Genomic DNA, 27,011 nt, shown 5'->3' with positions numbered 1-27,011 from the left:
CGGGGAAAGAAGGCGGGAAAATCTTCCTGCAGCAGCGTGTGGGAAGAGAAGGCTGACTGTAGGATGTAGGGCCAAAGCAGAGCTGGATCAGAAAGGTGGGCAAATGCCTTCTACTGGATGTGTGCAGTATTGCAGGGAAAGTGGTGTTTCTGAAGGGGCGGCCCTGTGGGCTTTACTCTGCAAACCATTCTGATTGGGCCAAGGAGAACCCCTGCGGAGTTCCCAGATTGCACATGCCTGCCTGGTCACAGCAGAAGGAAAAGGTTCACTTGATACTCTGCCTCCAGCCTCCTTAACTACATCCTGGACATGCATGCATCTAGGAAAGTGGTTGCAAGCAGGGCAATTTCCCACCAGCTTCTCAGTTTCCAAAGCTCATCAACACTGCCTCAGCAGTGACACTGTAATAATGCTGAACCTCTAACAGTGATTAGCTTGACAATTTTGAAGTATTTTTAATGAATGATAATTTAGAAAACCTCACTAATTTCCACCCACAAAATCTTGGAGAATTTAGGGGTCATCAGGCCACTTTTACCTTCCATGTGGCCTCATTTGTATTGCATCAAGTGGACCTGTCAATGTCAAAACCAGCAAGTGGGAAAGCAAGCTAACTCGATGCCACAGTGTTCAAATGGCCTCACAGATACGGATGCAAGCATGTGGAGTCCACTGGTGTCCCCAGATCAAGGCTCCGGTATGAGCAAGCCAGTCATTCACTCCTTGGGTCCACAGCGGAAATGTCAGAGATTGGAATGCTGAGAGAAAAACACAAATACTTCCGCAAGAAGAAAGCCGTGCTGAGGGGGTTAGCTTTTGTGTCCCCGGGGTGCTAATGCAGCGCTGTCAGCCAGCCCCTATTAAAAACCACAGAAAGTGAAAGACACTGATTACCACGGAAAGTGACAGGGGGGTGTGCTCGGCCACTTACACGTAATGCATATTTATATTGCCATCAAACGGACATATTTGCTATAAACACTTGAAAAACCGTTGCAAAGCCATTCATTCAAATGCCAGAAAAACAGTAAAAGATGCTAATTTGACCTTAGTGGAACAGACCAGGTGTCACTGACACCACTCACAATGGCAGGAAACAGAATTTACCAAGACGATTAATTAGAGTTGACTGGATAACAGTGTCTCAAATGAGAAAAAAACAGGGAGGGAAGAAATGTGAAGTTTGGATCCATTCAGTCAAACTCTTCACAGACACAGTTTAACTCTGTGTCTCTAACTTAATCCCTTATCATAAGCCTGGAGAAGGAAACCATCAATCCCTGAAATTTCCATCTTTGTGGACATGTAAAAAGAAGTAAACAACTACTATCTGAAAGAATTTTGAAGAACAGATCAATTAATAATATAATAGGAATAAAGCACATTTTGCTGTTTTGCCTACATGCAAAGTGTTTCACTTTAATGATGACCAGCTCTAGCAATGTAAGTTTGAGAAATATTCTTATGAACTATGTGGTACACAGCTTCAGGGATTTCTGCTCACAGACCCTTGGGGAACTGAGGCATAATGCCATCCGCCCCTCCAAATAACAGCACCCCCCCCCCCCCCCGGCTGGGATCAGACTCTCAGTGGACAGCAGGACCATTTGCTACAAAAACAATAGAAACAGCAAATAGAAACAGCACGTTACCTGTTACAAAAATGATCACACGTGACTGGCAGCCCTCCCTTTCATTTCTGCCGCTCCCACTACTCAGATGTGACAATAGTGCCAACTCGGCCTTGGCCTTACAAATACGCACTTTTTGCTAGAAATGAACTAACCGGCCTGTCTCCTTCACACGAGGGGCCCCGCCACTCTTAATTCTCAGTAATCAACAGCTCAGTGACATTGCTTCGAGCTGTATATGATGCACATACACACATAAATTCACGACACAAATCCCTCAAGATGACACTCTGCTCAATTTCATTGGACTCGGAAAGCTCCCGAACAAATTCTTGCCACATGATTAGAAAATCACTCAAGTCTGCAGGAAATATGGCAAGCACAAAGAAGTGACAGTCAATTAGGAATGAAAAAGGAGAGTGTGTCCCTGTCATTAAAATCTTTAAAGCCACAGCTCTAGAAATAAAACGTCCCAAATCATTCACACAAGATATTCTTATACAAGCAGGTATTAAATCTCCTGCAAGTTAACCACACCATGATACTGCCGATGCCCAAGACAAACCAGACTTAAGAATTTTAAAAAATGCAGATTCAAATTTATATAATTTAAGTAACGTTGTGGTTTTTTTATTAAACAAGGAAATTTTCAAAAGATAAATTTTCCCTTTCAAAGAGGAAGTATAGATGAAATTTTAAAAAACTCTCATTCTAATTTTTTAATAATTTTTTTTCATGATATACTAAGAACAGCCCAGCAGTTCAGGTCACTGCAGCATTTATCATCCCTGAACTGGAGAAACAATGTCATTTTCTTTCTCAAGTTCACAAACACCACTGGAAAGAATCCCCACACTGGAGCAAAGCCCAAAGTATGGGAAGACAATATGCTCATGTAACTAGTGTCACCAAAACAAGGCTTAGGATTCCACAAACAAACACTTGTCATCGGCATTTTTAAGGAAACAGGAGTCAGCAGTATCACTACATTACCTGCAAGTCAGAAACCGTGAAACAAATGATAAATGCAACTCACTCGTTAGCTTGTTGTGGCTGAGGACCAGCTGCGTGATATGGGCTAAGGAGACTGCAAAAGAAAAAAAAAATCACACAGTCAGTTAATGTACCCAAATTACAGCCACACTCCTACAAGGTAAAGTGCTAAATCATTTTCACAGTTTGAAGTGTTACCGCTCACAAAAATAGATTCAAGGATTCACATAACACTGTCTGTTAAATGTTAAACCAAATTAAGAAAAGTCATGCAATTAGCAGAGCAATCAGCACAGCGAGTTAGAGCTAATGAGATTAATGTGGCAGGACCAGACATTTCAAGGGCCAGTTAACTCTGCTCGCAGACCTGTTTCTGCCAGCCCAGCCTCAGTGATCTGTCTCAATAAACTGTGCTAGTCAGAGACCCGCCCGGGGTGTGCAGCGGCACCGAGGCCTCGCCTGAGCTAAAACCTATCACATCGGGACAAAAACCTCCCGTAACGGAAGAATGGCAGCACCTTACTTCATCTATGTCCACTGTCAACCCAGAAATCCGTCTACACATTGTATCAGATGGTCAGAATTTGAACAATTTTCCTCTAAAAAAAGTTCGGTTAACATTCTAATGTACCACAGACTATGTACCAGTTTTCAAACATCATGGAGGATTAACCTGCTGAACAATGTTGGAAAAAATGGTTTTTCCAACTATAAAGAAAAACAAAAATGTGTACAGTTCCACCAAAATAAAAAGGCCCAACAAAAAAGGGACCTGCTCTTCATTTTATTTGGGGTTATAAAACTTCATTGTGTGATCAGCATACATACATACATCATACATGCACACACAGTATGTTACTGCAACTAAAACAGGCAGTAGAGTTGTTTCCTTAAGGAGATGAGAAGAAAAATTCTTTTCAAGAAGGGTCGCAGTGTTAAACTACCCCAGGCTTAGAAGAAAATGTGTATAACTCCTGACCACAACTATTGAGTGTTTTTCCTTTTTTTAACCATCACAAAGCCATAGAAAACTTCAAAATACAGAAGACCTATTTTTCTGCCCTGAGCATTGAATTCAAGCTGCTGGCGTGGCCCCCATAAACTTTGGGACATTCTTACAAAGACATTCTCCTACGTGACCATGACACAGCTGTCAATGTCAAAACTTAAGATGCTGCATCATTACTGTCTAATCCTCAGCCCTCATCTGAGTCTCACCAAGGCTCCGATCATTGAGAGAGAAAGATCCAGGCCAGAATCCATGTCTCAGGCAGCGGCTGCCAGGTCTCTTCAAGCCACCTTTACCTCGTTTCTCGACATTAACAACCATGGCGATTGTGAAGCCTGCAGGACACGTGTTATTTTGTAACATACCCTCCGTATGGCTCTGTCGTTTGTTTCTTGTTTAGATTTCTGTTAAGCCTCTTTAGCAGGAATATGGAAGGAATGCTATGCTCCTGTTGCATCCTGTCAGGCAGCACACAATCTTCATTTGACCACATACCTTGATCACTTGTGCCTGCCAGGCTTGTCCACTATCGATTTATTCTTTTCCCCTCTGTGATGAGTATTTTTGTGGGGCAGGTAGGAGGGAGGACTTTATTTATAAGTATCCTGTTCCACATGCATTTCACGGTCCCCAGCCAGGGTAATTTGGACCCTCGTGGGACATTTGGCGATGTCTGGGAACATTTTTGATTCCAACAAATATGGCCACTAAAAAATGTAAACTTTCACATGTGGCTTGTATTGCATTTCTTTCAGATGGAACTGCTCTAAAGCAGTGGCATCCAGAAACAAGGGGCCGGGGGTGCTGCTCAACACCCTACAATGCAGCCCCCACAACAGATTCATCCCGTCCCAGATATCAACAGTGTTGCTGCTGAGGATCTCAATTTATTTATTTATTTAGTACGGTTTTGTGGTCTCCTATCTTAGTCGATGGATTACAGTCTATCATCTTTACAGACGCTGCTGGTATTCAGACTGAGCCGGCTGGCCAGTGGGAGCCCGTCCGACCTGGCTGCGCAGTCCCTTCGGCGTGTCCCGTCACTCGGAGCACTGTCTCGCTTTCTGGTATGAGACAGTCAAGCTCGTCTTGTGCTTCTTGTGCCACAGCCCTGGAATCAGCCATTTCTGTAATAAGCTGTGGTTCCTTTTTTGTGGAAAATGTGTACATAAGCCAACATCTGGGGACTAGGTGTGTGCACTGCCGTCCGGGGCCCAGGACCCTCAGCCCCTGGACTGGGAGTGCTAGAGTACACAGGCAGTGTGCACACACACCCCCTGTATATTGACTTCACCATTTAAAGTCTTGAAAACCATGAGTTCACACCGACAAACCCAATTCCAATACAGCATGAACTCGTTCATTCAATTTTCTTCCTTTCCAATATGTGTAATTCCGTTCCCTAAGAGTGAGAGTCCGGCTGCCATTACCTTTAACCTAGTTACTTATTTCATCGATAGCTCTATATGTAACTGCACAGAATTATCCTACAGCTCTACCCTTATCTGCAGGAAAATTTGGAAGTCTGATACCGATTCTTGGTCAAGATCGGGACGAGTAGGTTGGCCAGAGATGTTTTGTCTGAAGTTGGAAGTGCCCCAGAGTCCCCAGGGCCCCCTCGTTCACACGTTTAGGGACGTGCACACTGATGGCTTACACCAGGCTGCAGGCACATGCCCAGCTGGGCATAAAGGACACTGCTGGACGCTTCCGACTGGGCTTTCCTGAAACCTTGATTTCTTAATATGTCTCAATGGTTCCTATCTAGAGACAAAATATGTCCCGAGCAGCTAAGAATCCACCCTAAGGAATCACCACTGAGCGGCTCAGGCCCCTGAGGCTCACCTGTGTTTTCTTATTCCCGCTAAGCCACGTATGAGCAGACTCTGTGGATCCTTCTGAGGCCTTTCCACTACCCAGTGTAGCGATGCAGTAACCGATCTCCCCTCCTCCCCTTCCTCCCACCCGGACACCTCCTCTGCTCAGACACACCCTCCTCGCCTGCCTCCACCCCCCCCACCTGCCTCCACCCCCCCCACGCCTGCCTCCACCCCCCACCCCCCCCCCCCCCCCGCCTGCCTCCACCCCCCCACGCCTGCCTCCACCCCCCTCGCCTGCCTCCCCCCCCCCCGCCTGCCTCCACCCCCCCACGCCTGCCTCCACCCCCCCACGCCTGCCTCCACCCTCCTCACCTGCCTCCACACTCCACACCTGCCTCCACCCTCCTCACCTGCCTCCACACTCCACACCTGCCTCCACACTCCTCACATGCCTGGCTTCGGACCTCCCTGGCCAGGCTCATCACCCCACGGAGACGCTCTCCCTGCACCACTCAGGTTCCCACCTCTGCTCTAAGTCACAGCTCTCTTTCTGTCCCATGTACTGGGTTTAGGACTAAACAACTACAGAAGGGGGAAGAAAAAGGAAAAGTAGAAGAACATTTTTGTGGTTTTTAGGAGTCAAAATGGTGTCTTCTCACATGACATTTAAGATTGTAGACACTGCTAAACAGTTCATACATTTTTACTTCTCAATTACCATTTTCTTGCCATCAAATAAAGCGTTCCCTTATCTGTTATATAGTCTGATAAAAAAAAATCTCAAAGAGCTACCCTCCTACCTAACAAGATGAAATGGATGCATAGTTCAGATTATGACCAGTTTCATGTGAGAACAAACCACAAATCGTAACAGTTACACAAAACAGGAGCTTCTCATTTACACTGCAGCCATCCAGAGGTTCCTGGTATCTTATTGCTCAACCACCTCCAATGCATGGATTCCTAGTGGCTGCCTGAGCTCAGCCATCACGTCTGCAGTCCCTTCAGAAGACAGACAGGAAAAAAAAGCCTTCCTCCATTAGGAAACTTCCAAGAAGTTGCACAGGACACTTCCACTTATAAGCAATTAATCAAAATTTCGTGCTACAGTCATACCTAACTGCAAAGGAGGTAGAGAAATGCAGTCTGTACTCCAAGTGACTACGTGCCAGCTAAGATCAGGGGTTTATTACGGAGAAGGGTGGGGCAAACTACAACGAGCAGACAAGTAGCAACCTCATACACTAGCAGACTGCTCCATTTAAGTGTCACAGAAATCAGCTGTGATTACAGAAGAACACTGACGGTCCTACACTACTGCCTTAATTTTTCCTAAAATACCACAAAACTTACTAATTAAAAAGAAAGAAATTTTGCTCTTCTCCTAGGTAACACAACAAAAGATTTAATTAGGGAAAGCTGGTTCTTTCCAATCATTTCACTGTGTCATTTCAACAAGCATTTAGCAAGAAAGAAAGTGTTAAAAATTGTTAAGTTTCTTTTTTTTTAAAATAGAGAACAGAAATCCAGTTGTGGCTTCAGCTGACCACATCATTAGAATGTATTTTCATCTTTCTCACTCTTGTTACAGGGCTACATGCTAAAGTACGTACGAGGGAGAAAAATTAGAGAAGAAAAGAAAAAGTTAATTAAAAAATCTTGAAGTAAATATTTAGGTCAACAAAGCACTCTGGGCTCGGTCTACAGGGAGAGAAGTAGGGCTGAAGAGAATCAAAGTCCCATTAACAATCACAAAGCCTGGCACCCGCAGGAGGGGGGGCGGAGCGGCCAGGCCCGCCCACCTGGCCTTGAGATCCACCCCCCACCCTTACAAAAGAGGGGAGGAGCATTTTCTTAATCCCGTGAGGCTTTGCTTGCTGGCAATTGTCAGCTTGGCTCAAAGAAACTCAGAAAAATTCTTCAAAAAAGACAAAGGAGAGGGAAAAAAGGTACACCAAGATAGGATAAATTATTTTAAAGTACAAAAGCCGCTCCAGTCAAACATGTTGGGAAAACGGCAGCGGCTGCACCCAGGGGCCTGCACTGCTAACCTGAGTCGCACACTGGGAGACCTTCCGCCGTGTGAACAGCACTCATGGTCCTGCACCGTGGAATGATCACCTCCAGAACACTGAGAACTGTTCTTAAAGTCCCCAGAGCAATATTAAACTCTTCTTCGCCCAGCCATTTTCAAAGCAGAGTATATTTCCAGAGCCAGCTAAGTGACTAAGGGGCACGCGGACACGCACAGCTGAGCGTTGCCATGACGTGCCTGCCTCTCCGACTCCAGCCTTTAACGTGGGGTCTGGGTGAACACTGTGCCAGGCCACAACGAACGGGGGTCAGAATCATTGGGAGGGAGGTGTCTGCGAGAAAAGGGGTGGCGGGGTGAGGATGCTGGCACTGTATGTCGGCTTGGTGATCACTGGCTATCCAGACAAAAAGGAAATCAGCAGGAAAATGCTCAGAGAGAACCTGGTTTGTTTGAAAATTTCACAAGGACGACCAAGGATTCACTGGCTGGGTATTCATGGAGCACACTGAGAGTGTCGTGTCTGCTTGGAGACCCTTAGAGAAGAAATGCGGACCATACACCCTGCTCAGCCTGGGGCAGCCTTGGGTTATGTCTGCTGCTCCTCTCAAAACTACCCTGGTTTGGGTAACAAACTGCATACTCACTCATTCTGGGGAACACAGAACATGTACCCAAACCCTAAAATGCGAGGTATAAAAGGACCGTGGACAAAAGAGAGCGTATCAGCAAGGATAATGGCAGCTCAGGAGGCAATGTGACTGCCTGTGGGATGGATGACACACCCGGAAGTGCTGCGGGGCGGAGGTGCGCCAGGCGCTGAGGCGAGACTTGGAAGACACAGGGAAACCGCAGGTTATGAAGCAGCCGCAGCTTCCACATCTGAGCAGAGACGGAAACTGGGGAAGGGACAGGACTGGAGGCCCAGCCAATGTTTTAGTGAAATAAAATCAGAAAAATCAAAGGACTAAACCCCTCTAGAAAAAGAATCATCTGTTCTACATAACACATGGAGCAAGATATTATTTAAAATATGGTGGGTTTTTTCCTCTTTCTTCAGCATAAAGTAGGCAGCATCAGAAGAGAGAAACAAGCATGACGAATCCACACTGCCCTCAGATGAAATCACAGACTTGCTTTCAAAACAGCCCAACATATCACAAAGATGCGGCACCCTGGAAATTGTCTCTGCAGTTCCATTTTGGCAAATTAGAAAGCAAATTATTCCTCGGGTAGCACTTTAAGAGAGGGTAGAAAGTTCTGGCTCCACAGCGTGACATTTTCTTCCAGAGGAAAAAACACGGCGTGGATGACACCAGGGGAATGAGAGCTGGAGACACACAAAGCAATACGAGGCTTAAAAGTTCCCGCAATCCTGTCGCAGGTCAAAACCGGCCACCTTTGGGTTGCAAATGAAAGGTTCTGCAACGTCACTCCCAAGAACTCGACTGCAGCCTCCAGGTCACGCCATAGACTGTGTTGTGCACTGGAGTGATTGCAAAAACAGTGCTATCATCAGAAGGCAAATGGTTTGCCCCTTCTCGACAGCTCCTGTGGTACCAGAGAGTGCTATGTCCCAAGAGCCACCACACCCCCCTGGGATATTCGAAGACAGCCACCTTGTTGGACAACTCCAGGGTACACCATTCAAAGTCCGTGCTATCCCAGGAATGAATGACACTGCAAATAGTCCTGCATGTCAATACGTGTCCTCCCGAAGTGGCAGACCAAAAAGAATTCATTTGAACTTAGAATGAAGGATGGTCCAAACGGCTTTTCCATTTTGGCTCCCCAGTAGGCTGGACAGAGCAACAGCCCTAAATAACCCCGACGGAGGGACTCCACGGGGATGGGGCAGCCGGCCAGGTGTCAGCATCGGGAAGCAGTGCTGACCAATTTGGGTTTCGCATCTCCAGGTTGCATGATTAAAATGCCTGCCCATGTCACACGGCTGAAGTTATTTCACCCTCGGTAGTAGGATATAGATTCAGATCTTCTTAAATATGCAGCTTCTGACAATAAATTAAAGTGAAGACAGACAATAAAATGTTTGGTACCGAGATATAATACAAATATCATATTCATCAACACGCTCAGAATCAGAAAAACATTTCTTTCGAATTCTGTTCAGAATTTAAAACTTCAAAGGGAAAATCACCATGGTATGAAAGCCTTCCTTTACTTCACAACTAATTATTTTGGAGAGTTGGAAACTCTGTAGGAGCAAGTTTTCAAAATTGATTACTCGACTGAATTGTATTTACAGATAAAGGGTCTATGAAGCATAAATAATTGCTCTTTCACTCAACGGAAAACAATTTATCATATACAGCCATGGGCGGGGGTAGTGATACTTCCTTCTATATGTAATAAGCACAGAGAATTCGCATGTGAGGACCTCCCATGAGTTGGTCATTGATGGGGGGGGGCTTTGAATCATTTGGGACATTACGTTAAAAGACAGGAGACCCAGGTACCGTGTTATTAACAATGTGGAGCCCACATTATTCCCAACCAACCATATTTTATGCAGAGACAAACTGCATCTCTGAAGCTGCCTCGGAAAACTAAAGCAAAAAACATAGTAAGCTACCGGAGATACACAGTCTTTAACTGCTCATGAAGTCTAAGTTGGGAAAAATGACCAGATACTCCATAAACTATGACCCTTTTGCGAGTCTACTTGCCCGGTGTCAGGAGGATGGAACACGGGGGAAGCAGAGGCACTGCCCTCAACAACTTCTCGGCCATACGGTGCCCTCCTTACCTGCAGTTTCGGCTACGCACAGTCAAACACAGTCTGCAATATTAAATGGAACATTCCAGAAATAAACAGCTCACAAGTTTTAAAACTGCCCACCATTCTGAGTCACACGAAGCCTTGCGGGTCCCACTCGGTCCCGCCTGGGACGTGAGTCACCCTCTGTCCAGCGTCTCCACGCTGCAGACGCTCCTGTGTTTCAGTCCCTCGGTAGCTGTCTCCTTTAGCCGACCAGCCGCAGGGTCCCAGCGCTGTGTCCCAGTAACCCTACCCTACCTAAGGATGGCCACGAGCCGTGAGAGCTGCAATTCGGATGCGCCAAAGAGAAGCCCTAAATCCTTCCCCTCAGTGACAAAGTGAGTACAGTAGAACATTTTCGAGAGATCACACTCACACAGCTTTTATTGCAGTTATTGTTAGGATTGCTGTCATTAGCTGTTGTTGTTAATTTCTTACTGTGCCAATCGTTAAACCTTAGCACAGGTATGCATGTGAAGGAAAACACATATATAAAGGGTTCGGTACTAGCCATGTTTCAGGCACCCTCTGCAGGAAAGCAGGGACTACCGTGCATGACAGGCAAATAATTAATGTTCTTAATATGTAATGATTTTCCCCACTGGTAAAATGAAAAAAAAATATGCTGCTCCTCAAATACAGGATAATGTCAGTAGTATCTGGTACAGAGTGGACACTCAAAAATGACAGTTATAATCAACAGTTAGAAAATTCTGCATTCGCTCAGCTGACACAGGGGCCGTCTTGAAGATCTCACTGGGGGAGCTCTGTGAAGCAGGGGCTGGGGGTAAAGAGTCTAATGGTGCTGAGGGGCCGTGGAGACAAGGGTTTGTGAGTGCTGTCTAGGTTACATTCATTTGCTGCGTCTGGGGATGCGGCTGGAGCAGGATTGTGGGGAGAGGCATCAGGCCAGGAGGAAATCTGGGGAGACCCTGCAGCTGGTCAGAAAGAAACCACCCCAGTTGTGAGCTGGGGGCAGCTGAGGAGTATCAGTCCACCGGACTAGTTATCTGAGACTGGGGAAGGCAGCGCCTGGAGGTCAGGATAAGGAATGACACGGGAGAGAAGCTCAAAGCCAAGGGTAACAGCAATGATGAACTGCCCATGAGACCAAATCATGGGTGCAGGTGAAGACGGGAGGCACAGAAGTTCTCGAGTGCGGTCTTGAGTGGCTGCCGACGGACCTCCAGCTCTCCGAGCTCCAAGAACCACCCCTCGTGCAGGCAGCAGGTCTAGATTCCATTCTCCCTGCTTCTGAAGGGGGCGTGCCTTTCCACACAAACGCAGGCTCTAGGATGAGGTAAGAGGTACGGAGGGAGGCGGAGGTGGAGGCTGCTCAAGGAGGGAAATGAGGACCCAGAGAGAGACGCCTCACAGCAGACCCCGAGAAGAAAAGGTGCCTGAGCCCACGAGCTGCCTCCCTCATCTCCAGAGAGACATGGGAGCCGAGGACACAGTGCACTGACTGAACAGGACAGCAGCGCCGTTTGAACTGCTCACGTGCTCATCTGGGGAGAAAAACGAACTTAGAGACCAACACCCCTTATGTACTTCGGATACCTTAAATACCATGCAGTGGGGCCATTTGTGGACATTTGTTTGCTGTGCTTGTTTGGCCAGGAAAAAACAGGGTCAGCACGAATCAGTTTCTTGTTGGAAAACAGCTTTCAGAGAATTCTCTGCTCACTAGCCCTGAAACCACAGGCAAGTTACTCCATCTCTGTGCCCCATTTTCCTCATTTAAAATTGTGAGAAAGAGTTAAAAACAGTACTATCCTATGGGGTTATTATGAGGAGATGAGGTAACAAAGTTTCGGCAATTGTGCCAACCACGTTTTAAGAATTTGGTAAACACTACCTTCTAATGTTACTATCTTACTTTATTTTAATGTTTTTTGATTCTAATGAGTGGCTGTAAAGTGCCCAGCATAGCGTACTGATGTAGCACGCATCACATAAACATTAGTTCTTTCTTATCTCCTTTTCAAAATTTGTGTCACGGAGTCGATCACTGAATTCAGACTTTCATCTTCAAAATGAGGTATCTGTGCTCTAGAGAATCCAGTCATTTTTATCAGGGTCATGTAACTACAATCTGGGCTTCAGGCTTTGCTTTGAATCACTTTCTATAACTGTCATATGTCATTCAAAATAGAAATACATTTCCCCATTCAGGTTTATTCTCATTTTGTTATGACAGGAATTCCCACCATCCTGAAAAGAACACTCCACCCAGGTGTGAACACTTGTTTCCCATTTCGGAAGGAAGCAGCTGAAGATCCAGAACCCGGAAACCTTGGCTGCAGCCCCAGTTCTGTTTCTGGTGTCTGTGGAACCTGACAAATCGCTTTACTTCTCGGGGGCACAGAGTGCCTTTACCTATAAATGAGCAGTTTAACTTTTTGATTTCTAGGGTTCTACAACTGATTTCTAAAACTACACCTATTTTATGTTACACAAATAAAATAGTTTATGCAAGGAAAATTAGTCAATACAGACAACCCAAAGGAGAAGGAGGAGGGGAAGGGGAGAGAGAGGTAGGTAGGTAAGTAGATACAGTATAAAACTGACTCTGGACCTTGAAGGTTTTACTAACCCTGAGAAAACTTCCGAGCATTTCCCCTTTAAGGGGCCCTTCAAATCAGCTCACCTCCTTCACAGCACTTACATTCTAGAATGTGCCATGGCCCTTTATTGTCCCCTTCCGCACAGAGGAGGTGTCCCAAACCCCAGGGGGTGCCTGAACCCACGGAGAGTACTGAACCTTATACATACGGTGCTTTTTCCTACACATACACACCTGTGATAAAGCTTAATTTATAAATTAGGCACAGAAGAGGTTAACACTATAATAGTAAAACAGTTAATTATGACAATATACTGTAAGAAAGGTTATATGAATCTGTGTGTGTCTCTCTCTCTTCAAAATATCTCATCAACTGTACTTTCCCCTTTTCACTTACAAGAAGCACTTCAGGGCTTCTCTCTGGAACCCGTATACCTCAGTTGCCGGCATCACTACTCTTGTGCTTTGGGGCGTTAATTAGTGGTCACAGAACACAAGCACTGCGACACTGCAACAGCAGACAGGGTGACAACGGCTACTTGGCGACGACAGGCAGCGAGCACGTACAGCACGGAGACAAGCGTCTCCAAAGCTGGACAACCTGGAGACAGACAGATGACCCAGGTCCAGCGTAGGGTGGGGGAGATGGCAGGAGAGCTCTTCACAAGACTCAGAACAGCAGACGATTTAAAGCGTATGACCGGTTTATTTCTGCAATCTTTCATTTAATATTTCTGGACCAAGGATGACCACAGGTAACTGAAAACACAGCAGATGAAACCACAGATAAAGGGGGACTACTGTGAGTTTCAAACAGTTCCCCCATTTTGGTGATTCTTCCCTCCATTTAAAAAAGTATGTAAGACAGTACTCCACGGCCCAACAATTCTCCTCCCAGGCCTACAACCAACAGCAAAGAATCTGTTTCCCCCAAAGAGACATGTATTCTTGAGTTCACAGCAGCACCATCCACAGCAGCCCGCGCCTAGAAATGACCCACATGTCTGTCAACAGCAGATGAATGAAAACCTGATGGAGTCACTCATTGGGTCGACAACCAACTTCACAGTGTGAAGGCAGCTCATGAACATGCTGCTGAAAAAGAATGAGACACTCACGAGTGCACACTGCACAATCCTTTGTTTTACTGATACATAAATACAGGTAACACTAATCTATGCTTTCGGAACTGGGACAATCACTGGGAGGACACTGAGTGGGCGGTGCAGGGCCCTGGGTGCTGATCATGTTCCGTTTCTTGGTCTGAAACTACATCAAGTTGTACTGTCTCATATGCACTTAGCCATACAAATACCTCCAAGTTTTTTTGAAGTAGATTTCTTTAAAGTATGTGTGTTTTGAAAAGAGGGTTCCCCCGTCCTCCGCCAATAAGCAGGAGCACAGGCGGTTCCACCTCTGTGGACACCCAGGAACACGTTCCTAACTCCACACAGGATGACTAGCCCGCACAGGCAGGGGCCACGTCTTCTAGGACGGGCCCGGTTTGCCTGTAGACGCTCGGGGCACACTCGCTGAATTAGCTGTTTTACTTCTGTATGTGCGAGAGCCTGTCAAAAATATCCATGCACCCTGGTTGGTGTAGTTCAGTAGCAAAGGGTCGCCGGTTCGATTTCCAGTCAGGGCACATGCCTAGGTTGCAGGCCAGGTTCCCAGTAGAGGACACATGAGAGGCAACCACACACTGATGTTTCTCTCCCACTCATTCTCCTTCCCGTCCCCTCTCTCTAAAAAAAAACAAAAACAAAAACAAAAACGTCCGTGCCATAAATAAGAACACAGCTTCTAACGTCTGACTGCGTGGGTCCCAATCCTGGCTCTACTGATTATTAGCTGTGTGGCTTGGAGCAAGTTACGTAAGCTCTTGGAATCTGTTTCCTCGGGTAAAAGCTGGAAGATGAGGAGGGGGAGGATGACAATCACAATGAAACTGCGAGGTGTGAAGGAAGTAATCCGTAAGGAGAGCTCAGTACAATGTCTGGCGAACAGCAAGCATGAGTGTTTGTGCGTGTGTGTTTGCATTACTACACTCCATGCGTATAAAGCATTTTAGTTATATTATCTATTTGTTTGTCCTTCTAATAAACAATGCACAAGTTGTAGAATACAAACATGTGACAGGTTAAATAGGTATCTTTCACAGAGCCTGAAGACTTAAATATTTACAGCTCTGAAAAAACCAACCTGCACAGGAACATTTGCAAGATAATCTTTTGTATACTGAGGTTGCAAACCATGTTACCAATCTCTGGTCTGCACTGTGCCTTAAAAAAACCAAGAGACTAAGACCCCTTCCAGTTAACTATGTGGTCTGATTGATATATGTCTTTCACTTGGCCCTGTTTACCCTTAAAACTGTGACCTGTCATATTCTGCCATGTATAACACGCTCCTGTGACAACATGCACCCACGTTTTTGTCCACATTCTCCACAGGATTATTGTGTCCATGATTATGCCCATGATATGTAATCATTACACCCATGTATAATGTGCATCCTTATTTTTCCCTCAAAAAATTGGACAAAAAAGTGTGCATTATATAAAACAAAATACACTATTGAGTCCAAAGCAATAATTAACAGATATGCAGAAAAAGATTACATGAAAAGACTCTTTATGAAGCACAAGTAAATTAAAACTAGCGGTACCATTTCATGTAATTCAGGTTTACTCTGGTATGACGTATGGCCCAGTATTTCTCAAACACAATCGTCTCCAGCACTACGCTTCATAATGTGCTTGGAGCTAATGTTCTAAGTTTGGAAATAAAAAAAATGAATTAATGGAGCATAAAGACATTTTGTATCTGATTGTTAAATTCAGTTAAGATTAACAATCTTTTAGAAAACCATAAGGAAAAGGGGAGGGCACACAGTTAATACTGACCAGATAGATAGTAAGTGGCTTCTAGTGCTTTCCTCCAGAGCTAAAGCTCCGCAAAAACGTGATAAACCTAAATTTCCAGGCTGCAGGCTGTCCGAATGATACATCTTACTGGTCCGGTGTTTCCAAGAATTCTGAAAGTCAGTGTCTCGAGGTGAGGGCTGCTGGCCCAGGCAGGCCCGGAATTCCCACTCCGCAACATCTGAGTCAAGCCCCCGTTACAACTTCCAGGGTGGGACCCAACACAGCACAGGTATTAAAGAAGGAAGGTATCAGATACACTGAAGGGTGACCTCTGATTCCACCTCTGTGTGATGGCGGGACTTACGTGCTCTACATAAACTTTCCCTTTCTCATCCATAAAATGCTGCACCAAAGGGTGATGGTGTTAAGTGTGAGAAGCACCTGCCCCAGTGTAAGCACTCAAGCAGGAACCACTCAGAACCTCTGATTAGATGTGATGGGCTGAACTACGGCTCTAAAGATTCCTGTATTGAAGCTCTAACCCCTGGTATCTCAGAATGTCACTGTTCAGGAGACACGACCTTTAAACAAGTGATCAAGTTAAAATGAAGCCATTAATGTGAGCCATAGTCCGAATTCACTAGAACCCTTATAAGACAAGGAACGTGGACGCAGAGACACCAGGGTCGTCGTACACGCACAGAGGGAAGACCACGTGAGGACACAACGAGAAGGCACCATCCACAAGCCAAGGAGAGAGGCCTCCGGACAAACCCACTCTGCCTGCACCTTGATCTTGGACTTCCAGCCTTTCAAACTGTGGGACACAAATGTCAGTAGTTTAAGTTCCTAAGTCTGTGCTTTTGTGTATGGCAGCCTAGCAAACTAATAATTATTATACAATCACTTGTCTTTTTGGCTTTACCAGCATCTCAAATCCAAAATACTCTTTCACAATGTTAAACATCACAGGTTGATGAAACATGCCCAAAGGGGAAACAGCAAATTCCATTCACCCATCTTTCACTGCAAAACTCATTAACTCATCAGCACCATTCTATTTAGAAGCCCCCGGGAACTGCGGCAGAGGCTTCAGGTCCACACTGCAGTTATGAAATACCCTGGTATTAAAGATGCTTTGGATCACAGAGACTATGAGCTTCTTAGATAAGGTACCATAAAAGATAATATATCTCTTTACTAGAAGGAAGAGTCATGACCCGAATGAGAAAGCAACTGCCCAGGCAGGAGTGAATGACAGGAAGTGTGGGATGAGGAAGCCTAAGGAAACCACAGGGCTCAACACTGACCCCTGCTGGTCAGGCACTTGATCTACACGACCTGTTCCTAGACCATGTTTTTTTCCTATTATTTATTTAATTTACTGAGGTGACATTGATTTACAAGATTATATACCAGTAGGTTTCAAGTGTACCAGTAGGTTTCTATGATACTAGATCTGTATATGGCACTGTGTGCCCACCACCTCAAGTCAAACCATCTCCCAACATGATATATTAGGTGCCCCCCACCCTCTACCCCTTTCCCTCTTGCAATGGGCACAATGCTGCGTCCATGAATTTCAGCTTTATATCCCACACGGGAGTGAAATCATATGGCTCTTAGCTTTTTCTGACTGCCATATTTTACTGAGCATGATATTCTCAAGGCATTACACCACAGAGCTACAATAATCAAAACAGCATGGTATTGGCAGAAAAACAGACAGAGATCAATGGATCGAAAAATATCAATGGAACAAAACGGAGAGCCCAGATATAAAACCACACGAACGTGGGCAGATAATTTTCAACAAAGGAGCCAGAAACAAGCAATGGAGAAAAGAAAGCCTGTTCTCTGATCATTAGGGACACTGAGCATCTTTTTATATGTATATTAGCCATCTGTATATCCTCTTTGGAGTAGTGTCTAGTCAAGTCCTTTGCCCATTTTTTTCATTGGATTGTTTTTTGTTTTTTTTTTGTGAGGTTGAGTTTTATAAGTTCTTTATACGTTTTGGATGCTAGCCCCTATCAGAGGTACCAGCAAATGTTCTCCTATTCAGTGGGCTATCTTTTTATTTTGTTGATGGTTTCCTTTCTGTACAAAATCTTTTTATTTTGATGTAGTGCCATTTGTTTATTATTTCTTTTGTTTCCCTTGCCTCAGGTGATATATCAGAAAAAATATTGCTATGAGCAATGTCTGAGATTTTACTGTTTTCTTCTAGGATTTTTATGGTTTTGGGTCTAACTTGGATTTAAGTCTTTAATCCATTTTGAATTTATTCTTGTGTGTGACATAAGAAAGTGGTCTAGTTTCATTTTTTTTTTGCATGTCTCCATCCAATTTTCCGAACACCTCACACCTGTTAGAATGACGATCATCATCAATAAATCAACAAACAACAAGTGCTAGTGAGCATGTGGAGAAAGGGGGAACCCTTTTGCACTGTTGGGGGGGATGCAGACTGGTGCAGCCACTGTGGAAAGCAGTATGGAGATAGCACAAAAAAAAATTAAAAACTGAAACCGTCTTATGACCCAGCAATTCCACTTCTGGGAATTTATCCAAAGAAACCAAAACACTAATTCAAAAGAACATAAGCACCTCTATGTTCACTGCAGTGTTATTTACAATAACCAAGATACAAAAGCAGCCCAAGTGCCCGTAAGTAGACAAATGGATAAAACAACTAGGAGACATTTATACAATGGAATACTACGCAGCCACAGAAAAGAAGAAAATTTTACCCTTTGCGACAGCATGGGTGGACCTGGAGAACATTAAGAGAAAGACTAATACCATGATTTCACTCTTATGTGGAATCTAATGAACAAACTGAACAAGCAAAACAGAGACTGACTCACAGATAGCAGGATGCCAGCTCTGGGGAGAGGTTAGAAGGTGGAAAGATGGAGGAAAAAGGACTCACGGACATGGACAGCAGTGTGGGGATGGCAGTGGGTGGGGTAAGGGGTATAAGGAGGAAAAAGGTGATGGAAAAAATAAATTTTTTAATTTTAAAAAAGAGAAAAGAAAAGCCTCTTTAATAAATAGTGCTGGGAAAATTGGGAAGCCACATTTTTATGACCTTAAAAAATAAAAAAGGTAAATCAACCTACACAAACTTGCCACTCAGTGGAGCAACAGGCCTTTATGTGATGTAAAGAAATCAATTCTAGTTTTTGCTTTGTAACAGTAGATCTTATGTATCTAGATTGGACATCTCTAAATCAAGTTCATGTAGATTCATGAAAAAAGGATCCAGGATCTGACTTTCCATTATTATCCATATCAACTCCACAACTTAATATCACAATTAAAAGCTGACTAATAATGGCAAAACAATAGGTGTTATGGTTTCTTATGATAAAAATCTTAACTACTTCTAATCCATTAAATAGCTTACAGCTTTCTTAACACAGCTAGTATTAATTTATCACTGGGTAATTTAAAGATTCGACAGGGAAGAAACTCCCAAAGACTCACCTTAGAGCGTGCCCATCACAAAAAGAAAAACAAGAAACATTCAATGAATAGGTATTGGATGACATATGGTATCTTAATAGTTGAAAACTTGGCAACGGTTTTTATGCTTGATGTCTGTCATTCTCAAGTGACACAAGCACACTACAACTAAAATCCTGTGAAACACAGGTGGCTGCTGTCCCCCCCGGCCACCTCTGGCGCTGGCTGAGGCTCTGAAGAGTGGCCGTGTGTGTGAGGCCAGTTTTTCCTCCCGGCCCCACCCAGTGACATGCCCATGTAACATCTCCTGGGGAAGCCTCCATCGTGGGAATGAGCACTGGGGCCCCAGACAGGATGAAACAGTGACAAAAGCAGGTGAAGGCCACGGGAGAAGTGCCACGACCAAGAATTCCAAAAACTGCACATTCTATGCAATCATAGACAAAACAGAGTTGAAAACATAATAGTGTATATTAAGACTAATATGGGCCATGCGATAGACTGCACGTTTGTGTTTCCCCCTAAAATTCATGTATGGAAATCTAACCCCCATCTCGTGATGGTGTTAGGAAGTGGGACCTTGGGGAGTGATGAGGTCATGAGGGTGGAGCCTTCATGAAGTAGAGATTGGTACCCTAATAAAGACTCCAAAGACATCCCTTGTCCCTTTTACCACGTGAGGGCACCGCGAGGAGATGGCTACCTCTGAAACAGGAAGTAGGTCCAGACGCCGAGTCTGCCCACGCCTTCATCCCACACGCCCAGGCTCCAGAGCCGTGAGCCGCCCGGCCTGGGGTACCCTGTCGCAGCAGGCTGAATGAACGGACTGAGGCATGCTAGGTGGCACCTGGGCACTTTATAAACGATGACTCAGAACAATTCCATGAGGTAGCTGCTCTTACCATTTCCATTTTACAGATGAGAAATCTGAAGCACAGAGAGGTTAAGTGACCTGCCCGAGGTTAGGCCACAGATGACTGGCAATGAAATGTGGAATGACTGAAAAGTTGTAAAAGGCCATTCATTATTAGTTCAGTTACACCAAAGGGGGTCACAGTTTTTCTTTATTTTTATTTCCTACCTGGATGAAAACTATTCAGATTTTACTCTGCCCTAAAATCCAAAACTGAAGATTGAACAGTTCTATCCTGTCCCTGATGGCTGTAAACTGTTCTCTCTCTGGAAAGTGAGGGAGAAGCCTGTGGCGGGGGGGACAGAGGCCACACTCCCTCGCCTGTGCTATGCTTTCCAGCCTAGCTCACCTGAATTCTTAACTAAGGCAACAGCATCCTTCTTCAATCAACTCTCCCCGAGCACAGTGCCAAGTACACAGGTAACAGAAGCAAGCACACCGGCCCAAGAGGCACTAAAACCAGGCTGGATGGGATGTTAGGGGAGCTCCTCAGAGGAGATGACACAAGAATGGAGTCATGTGGATGGATAAGTCATTCCTTCTTTAATTAGTATTAAGTGACAAGGGAGGGAGGAGTTAGCTAGAGAGAGAAAAGGGCTTCCCAGGCCAAGATACCGCAGGTTTCAAAACACAAAGGTGGTTCATTAGATTACACATACGAGTGAAATCATATGTTTGTCTTTCTCTGACTGGCTTATTTCACTCAGCATAATGTTTTCCAGCTCCATCCGTGCTGCTGCAAAGGGTAGAATTTTCTTCTTTTTTATGGTTGAGTAGTATCACATCATGTAAATGTCCCATGATGAACAAACTGAACTAACAAGCAAAACAGAGACAGACTCATAGACAGCAGGATGACAGCTAGTGGGGTGGGGGGAGGTTAGAGGGTGGAAGGGTCGAGGAAAAAGGACTCATGGACAACAGTGTGGTGACTGCAGGGGCGTGGTGGGGCATAAGGGGGTTAAATGGTAATGCAAAAAATAAAAAATATTAGGAAAAATCCCACAAAGGTGGCCCTCTACCTACAATTTAGAGAACTAAAAGTATCCCAGTAAGTGAGACAATAATCTTTCGCTGCTGGAGGGTCTTTGCCTTCAATTTGTAAAACGTGCAACGTGTATGAAGCGCAATAAAACAAGGTACGTCTGTAACTGATGGTCCCGGGCAGAGGGGACTAGCTCCAGGACTCACACGGCTTCTGAAACCGCCCTTCCTGGTAACAACCTATGAGCACTTTTGTGGGTAAGTCTCTAGGGTCCTTTAGAAAGACCCCTTCCTCTGAAGCTCATTATTTTTCTTTAAGATTGATCTGAAAGATCGGTTAGTCTAACCAGAAAAAAACTGTTAAAGGCCTGAACACCCAGAAGGCAGTACACCTGAAGAGATCAAAATGTCACAAAAGACTTAAATAAAAAAAATAAGAAAAGTCTTCCAGGCTGCTGATGGGATTCTTGGCTCCAGGAAGCTGATTACAAGGCCCTTTAAAAGTACCATCCAGGTGAGGATAGCTGCTGTGTGGAAGACAGTTTCAGCAGTAAAACTTTTCTAACTAAAAGAACAAAATCAGTGTCATTACTTTTGGAAGCTTTAAGGAGACCATGTCTGCAGATTACATATCACATAGACAAACATGAAAAAAAATTGAGGGATAATTTTAAAAAATAACAGCCATGTAAATCTGTAAGGCTCCTAGACAAAAGCACCAAACCCTTCGGGCCCCACCCAACACGCTCCACAGAAACAGCAGCACAGGGCAAAGTGCCTCGCTCGGTGCACAGAACCAGGACTCTCTCGGTTCGGGCCACTGTGGCAGATGGAACTGGTGACATCCGAGACTTGCCAGGCTCCATCTGGAAATGCCCAGTAACAGTTAACATTCCACGTGAACACATTCAGTAGCGAGCACAGCGCTCAGCAGTCAACATATTGGGTTGGCCCAAAAGTCCATTTAGTTTTCTCCATAAAATAAAAGACACATTTTTCATTTTCACCAATGACTCTATTGACCTGGTTATTTTGAGCATGTCGATTATGCCCCACTACTGGCTTCTAGAGGGAGTAGAGGCCTGGGGTGCTGCTAAACATCTTCCAATGTGTAAGACAGCCCCGCGGCAAAGAACTGTTTGACCAAAATGTCAAAAGTACCAAGAAACTTCGCAAACCACTTTTGACATGTTCAATCAGTCACAGCACCTTCTCCACAAACTGCAGAAATCTTTTTTTCTGTTTCACTTGCGTTTTTACCTTTTTACATTATTTTCTGAAACAGTGAAGCGTGATACACAGAAAATGCTATGTATTTTCTTCCATGTTCGATATTAAAATGGCTACAGAAAAATTCGCCAATTTTAATAAGTTTCCTTTTAAATGCACACTGATACGACAGCTGTCACAATACATTCTAACAAAATTATTTCAAATGGAGTTATAGATGACTAAGCACCACTAGAGTCACACAGAAAAAAACAAAAGGAATTTTTGGCCAGCCCAATACACCGGTGCACTTAGCACTAAAACAATCCTGTCACATGGGTGCTTAGGTCTCCATTGGACCTGAGGACACTGAGGCTCAGGAAGGTTAAGCAGCCTCTACAGTTTCACAGCAGTAAGTAGAAGATGGAGAAGCTGAAGCCCCTCTGTGCAACTCCAAGGCTCCACTCACAAGCACCGCACTCTTCTGCCTCTCAGGGCAGGATGTGACCATATCTAGAATCTGGCAGAAAACTCCAGAACCTGTCTGCTGGCTGTCTCAGGCCTAGGAAGTTTTCTCCATCAGAAAGTTTTTGGTACCTAAGCTCCTAAAAACATTCATTAAGGCAATTCACTGCCTCAAAGCACTGCACTTATAAGATACAATTCTCCCAAGCAGAAAGATGGACAGGTCCCATGATGAGAATAAACACAAAACCTCCACTCTTATCTTCAAAACTTAATTCTTGCTTATCTTTTGAGAAACTGAAAAACAAGGGCAATGGAAGGAAAGTATGAGACACAATTATCATTCTCAGTCCATGCAAATGAACTGTCCCCCATGTTTAATCACAACACTAATCCACAAAACCTAAGGATGGCAGTTAGAATGGTATAAGGAAAGGAATGTGGGACTTCATAAACTATCATTAATATAACCATGCTGAATATTTGAATATGTAAAATACTAAAATGTAAATAGTAAGCATATGTGCACTACTGACACAGGAATTCCAGTTGAGGAATGAGCTTCTGAAGCCCTTCTGGAATCCTCTAGGCTCCACGAGTCCAGCAGCCAGGGAGTTACAGCCACTCCTTGAGTCTACACATACCACAAAGGCCAAATTCACTTCCACTGAATTTCCCCATAAGCTACTTCTCTAGGAAAATGTAAGAATAATCTTACTTTTCACCACCTCATACTACACCGGAAATGTCTTTTTCAGGAAACAAGTGACTATCTTTTCTTCTTCAATAAAAGCCAAGGCCTTAAAGAGATAATGGGACTGAACCAAAATAGCTATACCATATTACAGAAAAAAAAATCCTCTTCTAACCTGAGAAGTATTAATACAACGTTCTTCTGCTGAAAACTACCTCCTCCTTCAAGCCCATGAGAAAAACAGTGCCAAGGGGCAGACAGCCTCGGGCCCAGAGCACCGCAGAGCCAGGCCTTCTCCTGGACGCTCACCATCTCCCCTCTGTTGCAGCAGGATCACAGCAGAGCCAGGCAGGGGCATTCTGGGCAACATGTCCAGATCCACAAGTGCCAACGCGGTACCAGAGACGTCTGTTCTGGTGCTGCCACCAGGAAACCATCACCACTGACAGAGGCCAACACACACCACAAGGCTGAGATGCTAATTAGTACAAAAGGTAAATTTAATGGCCGGTATCTTCCTAAGAGTGAGCAAATGTAAATCGGCTAAAACTTTTCATCTCCTTTTCAGAGGTGGGAGGCACATCAATGTCACCAACACCAACCTCTGTTCCAGGAACAAACCATAGAGTCACAGTCAATCTGACTCTGCTCTCTCCATGCCTAACAAGCAACCTATCACCTTGGATGGTCTCCTGGCCCCCTCCCCTTCCTCCCCAGCATCACATCCGGGTCTGGATCTCATTAACTCACAGGCCTAATCTATCCTTCTTCCCTTCATCCACCACACATTTTTGAGCACCACTGTGTTCCAGGCAATATTATAGAAAAGACAAATACGAATACTGCATAGCTTTGCCCCTCTGGGGAAGAGAGCCAGAATAATTAAAAACACATTACAATCCTGTGTAACAACAGTCATGAAACAAGGGATGTCCACCTTGATACAGACGTAGGCTTTAAACAAGCTATAATGTCTGAGCCGACTCTTGATAAAAGGTAAAAATATTTTGGGTGGAAAAGAGTGAAGAGGGAGGAGACAATACTTGTACAGGCATGTGCCCTGGTTCTGGAAGGGCAGTGAGGCCCCAGTGAGGCTGGGACTCCAAATGCCTGGAAGGGATGGGAGCTAAGGCAGGTTGTGGTTAGACTCAGGAAGGCCTTGCACGTCACGTCCAGAAAACTGGAGCATTACTGTTGGTAATGAACTACAAGTGTTTGAGGGAGAAGTTCCAAAATGAAGGAACATTCAGCCTAAAGAGTGTTCTGCTTCACCTTTAAAAAGTGTTTTTTCAAATGTTGAAATTAGAGGCCAACTTCTAAATGCCAGTAAAGTTCATCTGTGTACCTCATTTCCTTAAAAAAGGGGCGGGACAACACTGAACTGACATCTCCAGGTGGTAACAATTGTTTGGATCTGAGTAGCAGATGGGATACTATTAAGTTCATGACCATCCTCACCTGTCCTCCACAGGCCTTTTGAGTTTATAATTCCTGGTTTAAAAGACAAAAAAAAACCCACTAAGAGACCTGTGTCACTGAAAAAGTAACACTGAAAATAACAGTGATTAAACCACAGGGGGGCTGTAAAAATGGAGGCAAGAGGGGAATTTAGGAAGACATCACAGTTACCAAGTTGCAGATAACAAAAGCCTGAACTAAAGAGAACACAGACCCAGAAAATGACAGTGAGTCAAAAAAAAAAAACGTTTCACGTGCTCCAGGCACAAGAACACTTATTACATACCATTTGTGTGACATTTATTCAAGGACCAAAGACTATATTAGAAAAAAAGAAGTATGATTCAATAATGATTTTCAATTAAAAAATAAAGTGGCTATGAGGTAAACTGTATGGACAAAATCCACCGGAATGCCATAAGTCAGCATAAACTGCTGAGGTACTGAGCTATAGCAGCAAGCATCTGTGTGATTCCTGCCCTGGCTCCCATGATCGTTTTCCAGCCAAAAAAGAACAAGTTCTGATGGCAAACTTTCTGAGCTGTCTTGACAAGTGACATCTACAAGCACAGGGTGGAATATAGATCTTTACACCATGACCGACAGTTCCTTGGAAAACTTAGAAGCCCTTCCAGCTCCGCCAATGGGAAGGCCCTGCCCGAGAGAGAACTCACACAGGCCATTGACATCCAGCATGTTGGATATGCCGCGGTCACTCATGTCCACTTCCGGCTGGTTCTTCTCCCGACTCTCTTCCACCAACTTTTTCAAAGACTTGGACATGATCTGTACCAAACGACAACACAGCACGTAGATGAAAGCAGGAGACTGCGGGGACAGAAATTAGGCAAACCTGTCTGGCACTATAGGTTTTTCCCTGGCCCTGGAAAGCGAGCATCAACCGGCAGGGTTCGGGTGCAGGGGGAAGGTCGGGGCGGGGCAGAGGAGTGGGAAGGCTCCAGCACCCCTCCTGCCGCCCGGAGGCATCCAAGTCCAGTGCAAAGCCACACACTCACTGTGGAGGGCAGCACCTAGCAGGTTGGGCGTGGAAACGGCAGGCTTCTGCACGGTGCACTTCGTGGGTGAAAGATGCACTCCGCCGGGGCTAAACTGGAACTAGAAAAAGGTACACGCCCGGTCCCGGCGCTCCGCGCAGGCGCCCTCGGTGCCACGCGCAGCTCCACGCCCAGCCCGCGTTCTCGCCGGATCCTTTCCAAATTAGGAGAACAGTTAACAGACAAGGCCCTAGGGCGAGGCTTCGCCTATAAGATAACGGGTCAGCGTGTTTTTTTTTTTGGGGGGGGGGTTGTTTTTCTTTTTTGATTTTTGGGTTTTTTTTTTTTCCTTTTTTGGGGGGGGGGGGGGGGGGAGGTTGGCTTCGAGACCCCGCCCCACCCTACTCCCTCCGCCAGGAATCCAGCTACGGGATTCCAATGGGACTGCGGTTGGCGCGTGCGCACTAATATTGGCGCAGACTCAGTTTGTAAGTAGAGGTGCAGAGTGCTGTGGGCGGAAGTGGGACACCTTAGGAAGCGACCGTAGTGGGAGTGGTGTGCTTGGGGGTTGGGTCCTGGGGAAACTCGCAGTAAACTTTTCTCGGTGCTCTGCTTCTATAGTTGTGAGTGTACTTATTAAAAGTTAGTACCGTTAGTTCCAGATCTATGATTGTGCCTCCCGCTATATCAAGAACTCGTCAAAGACTAGAACTACGTGATGGTCCCTGTGTCCCCAGCACCCAGCCACGGACCTCTGTCTCGCAAGAAAAGGAAAATACCGAGATAAATAAATGCTTTCTGTCTTCAAGTACTACACCCAAAATTGTCTCACGTTTTATTTTGTGTTCTGGTGAATGGTGATTTCATTATACAATTTTCATTTTTTTTACTAGCGTTTCTGGTTTTCTTCTCGTAGCCGTTTTTACTATATCACTAAGATCTTGCAGCTTTACATTCCTCTCCATTGCTTGATATCTAGTGAATTATTCTTGAAGACAAGGATCCCACTAGTTTATCGATCTTAGATTGATTCTTTCTGTCCTTCCAGCCGAGTAGATATCTGATTTCACTTGGTTCCTGGGTTTTGACGGACATCTCTTTGTATATATCTTGCGGGAGTACCTC

General features: G+C 44.9%; 1 protein-coding gene and 1 long non-coding RNA gene across 3 annotated transcripts in view; one reads left to right on the top strand and one right to left on the bottom strand.

Annotated features, from left to right (window-relative positions):
* The window catches only part of RSU1 (Ras suppressor protein 1), a 183,275-nt gene extending 157,232 nt beyond the window's left edge, over positions 1-26,043 (bottom strand). The window contains exons 1-3 of one of the 2 annotated variants that reach the window (XM_037161696.2): positions 25,908-26,041; positions 25,566-25,677; positions 2,668-2,718 (exon numbers count right to left, since the gene is read on the bottom strand). In XM_037161696.2, the coding sequence (XP_037017591.1) occupies positions 2,668-2,718; positions 25,566-25,674 (160 nt within the window). In that variant the 5' untranslated portion in view covers positions 25,675-25,677; positions 25,908-26,041. Of the gene's footprint in view, positions 1-2,667; positions 2,719-25,565; positions 25,678-25,907 lie in introns of both variants that reach the window. The other variant, XM_037161697.2, reaches the window with a different exon arrangement.
* LOC119061249 (uncharacterized) lies at positions 25,944-26,694 on the top strand. Its single transcript, XR_005084743.2, has 3 exons — positions 25,944-26,017; positions 26,304-26,374; positions 26,543-26,694. It is a non-coding gene; the product is annotated as an uncharacterized LOC119061249 (long non-coding RNA).
* The last annotated feature ends 317 nt before the right edge of the window (positions 26,695-27,011 follow it).

This window comes from Artibeus jamaicensis, unplaced genomic scaffold (assembly GCF_021234435.1).
Source record: "Artibeus jamaicensis isolate MK-2021 breed Jamaican fruit bat unplaced genomic scaffold, CSHL_Jam_final contig_426, whole genome shotgun sequence".
Classification (NCBI taxonomy): Eukaryota; Metazoa; Chordata; class Mammalia; order Chiroptera; family Phyllostomidae; genus Artibeus; species Artibeus jamaicensis.
The sequence above is the reverse complement of the archived record's forward strand: the minus strand, read 5'-3'. Positions and strand labels throughout refer to the sequence as shown.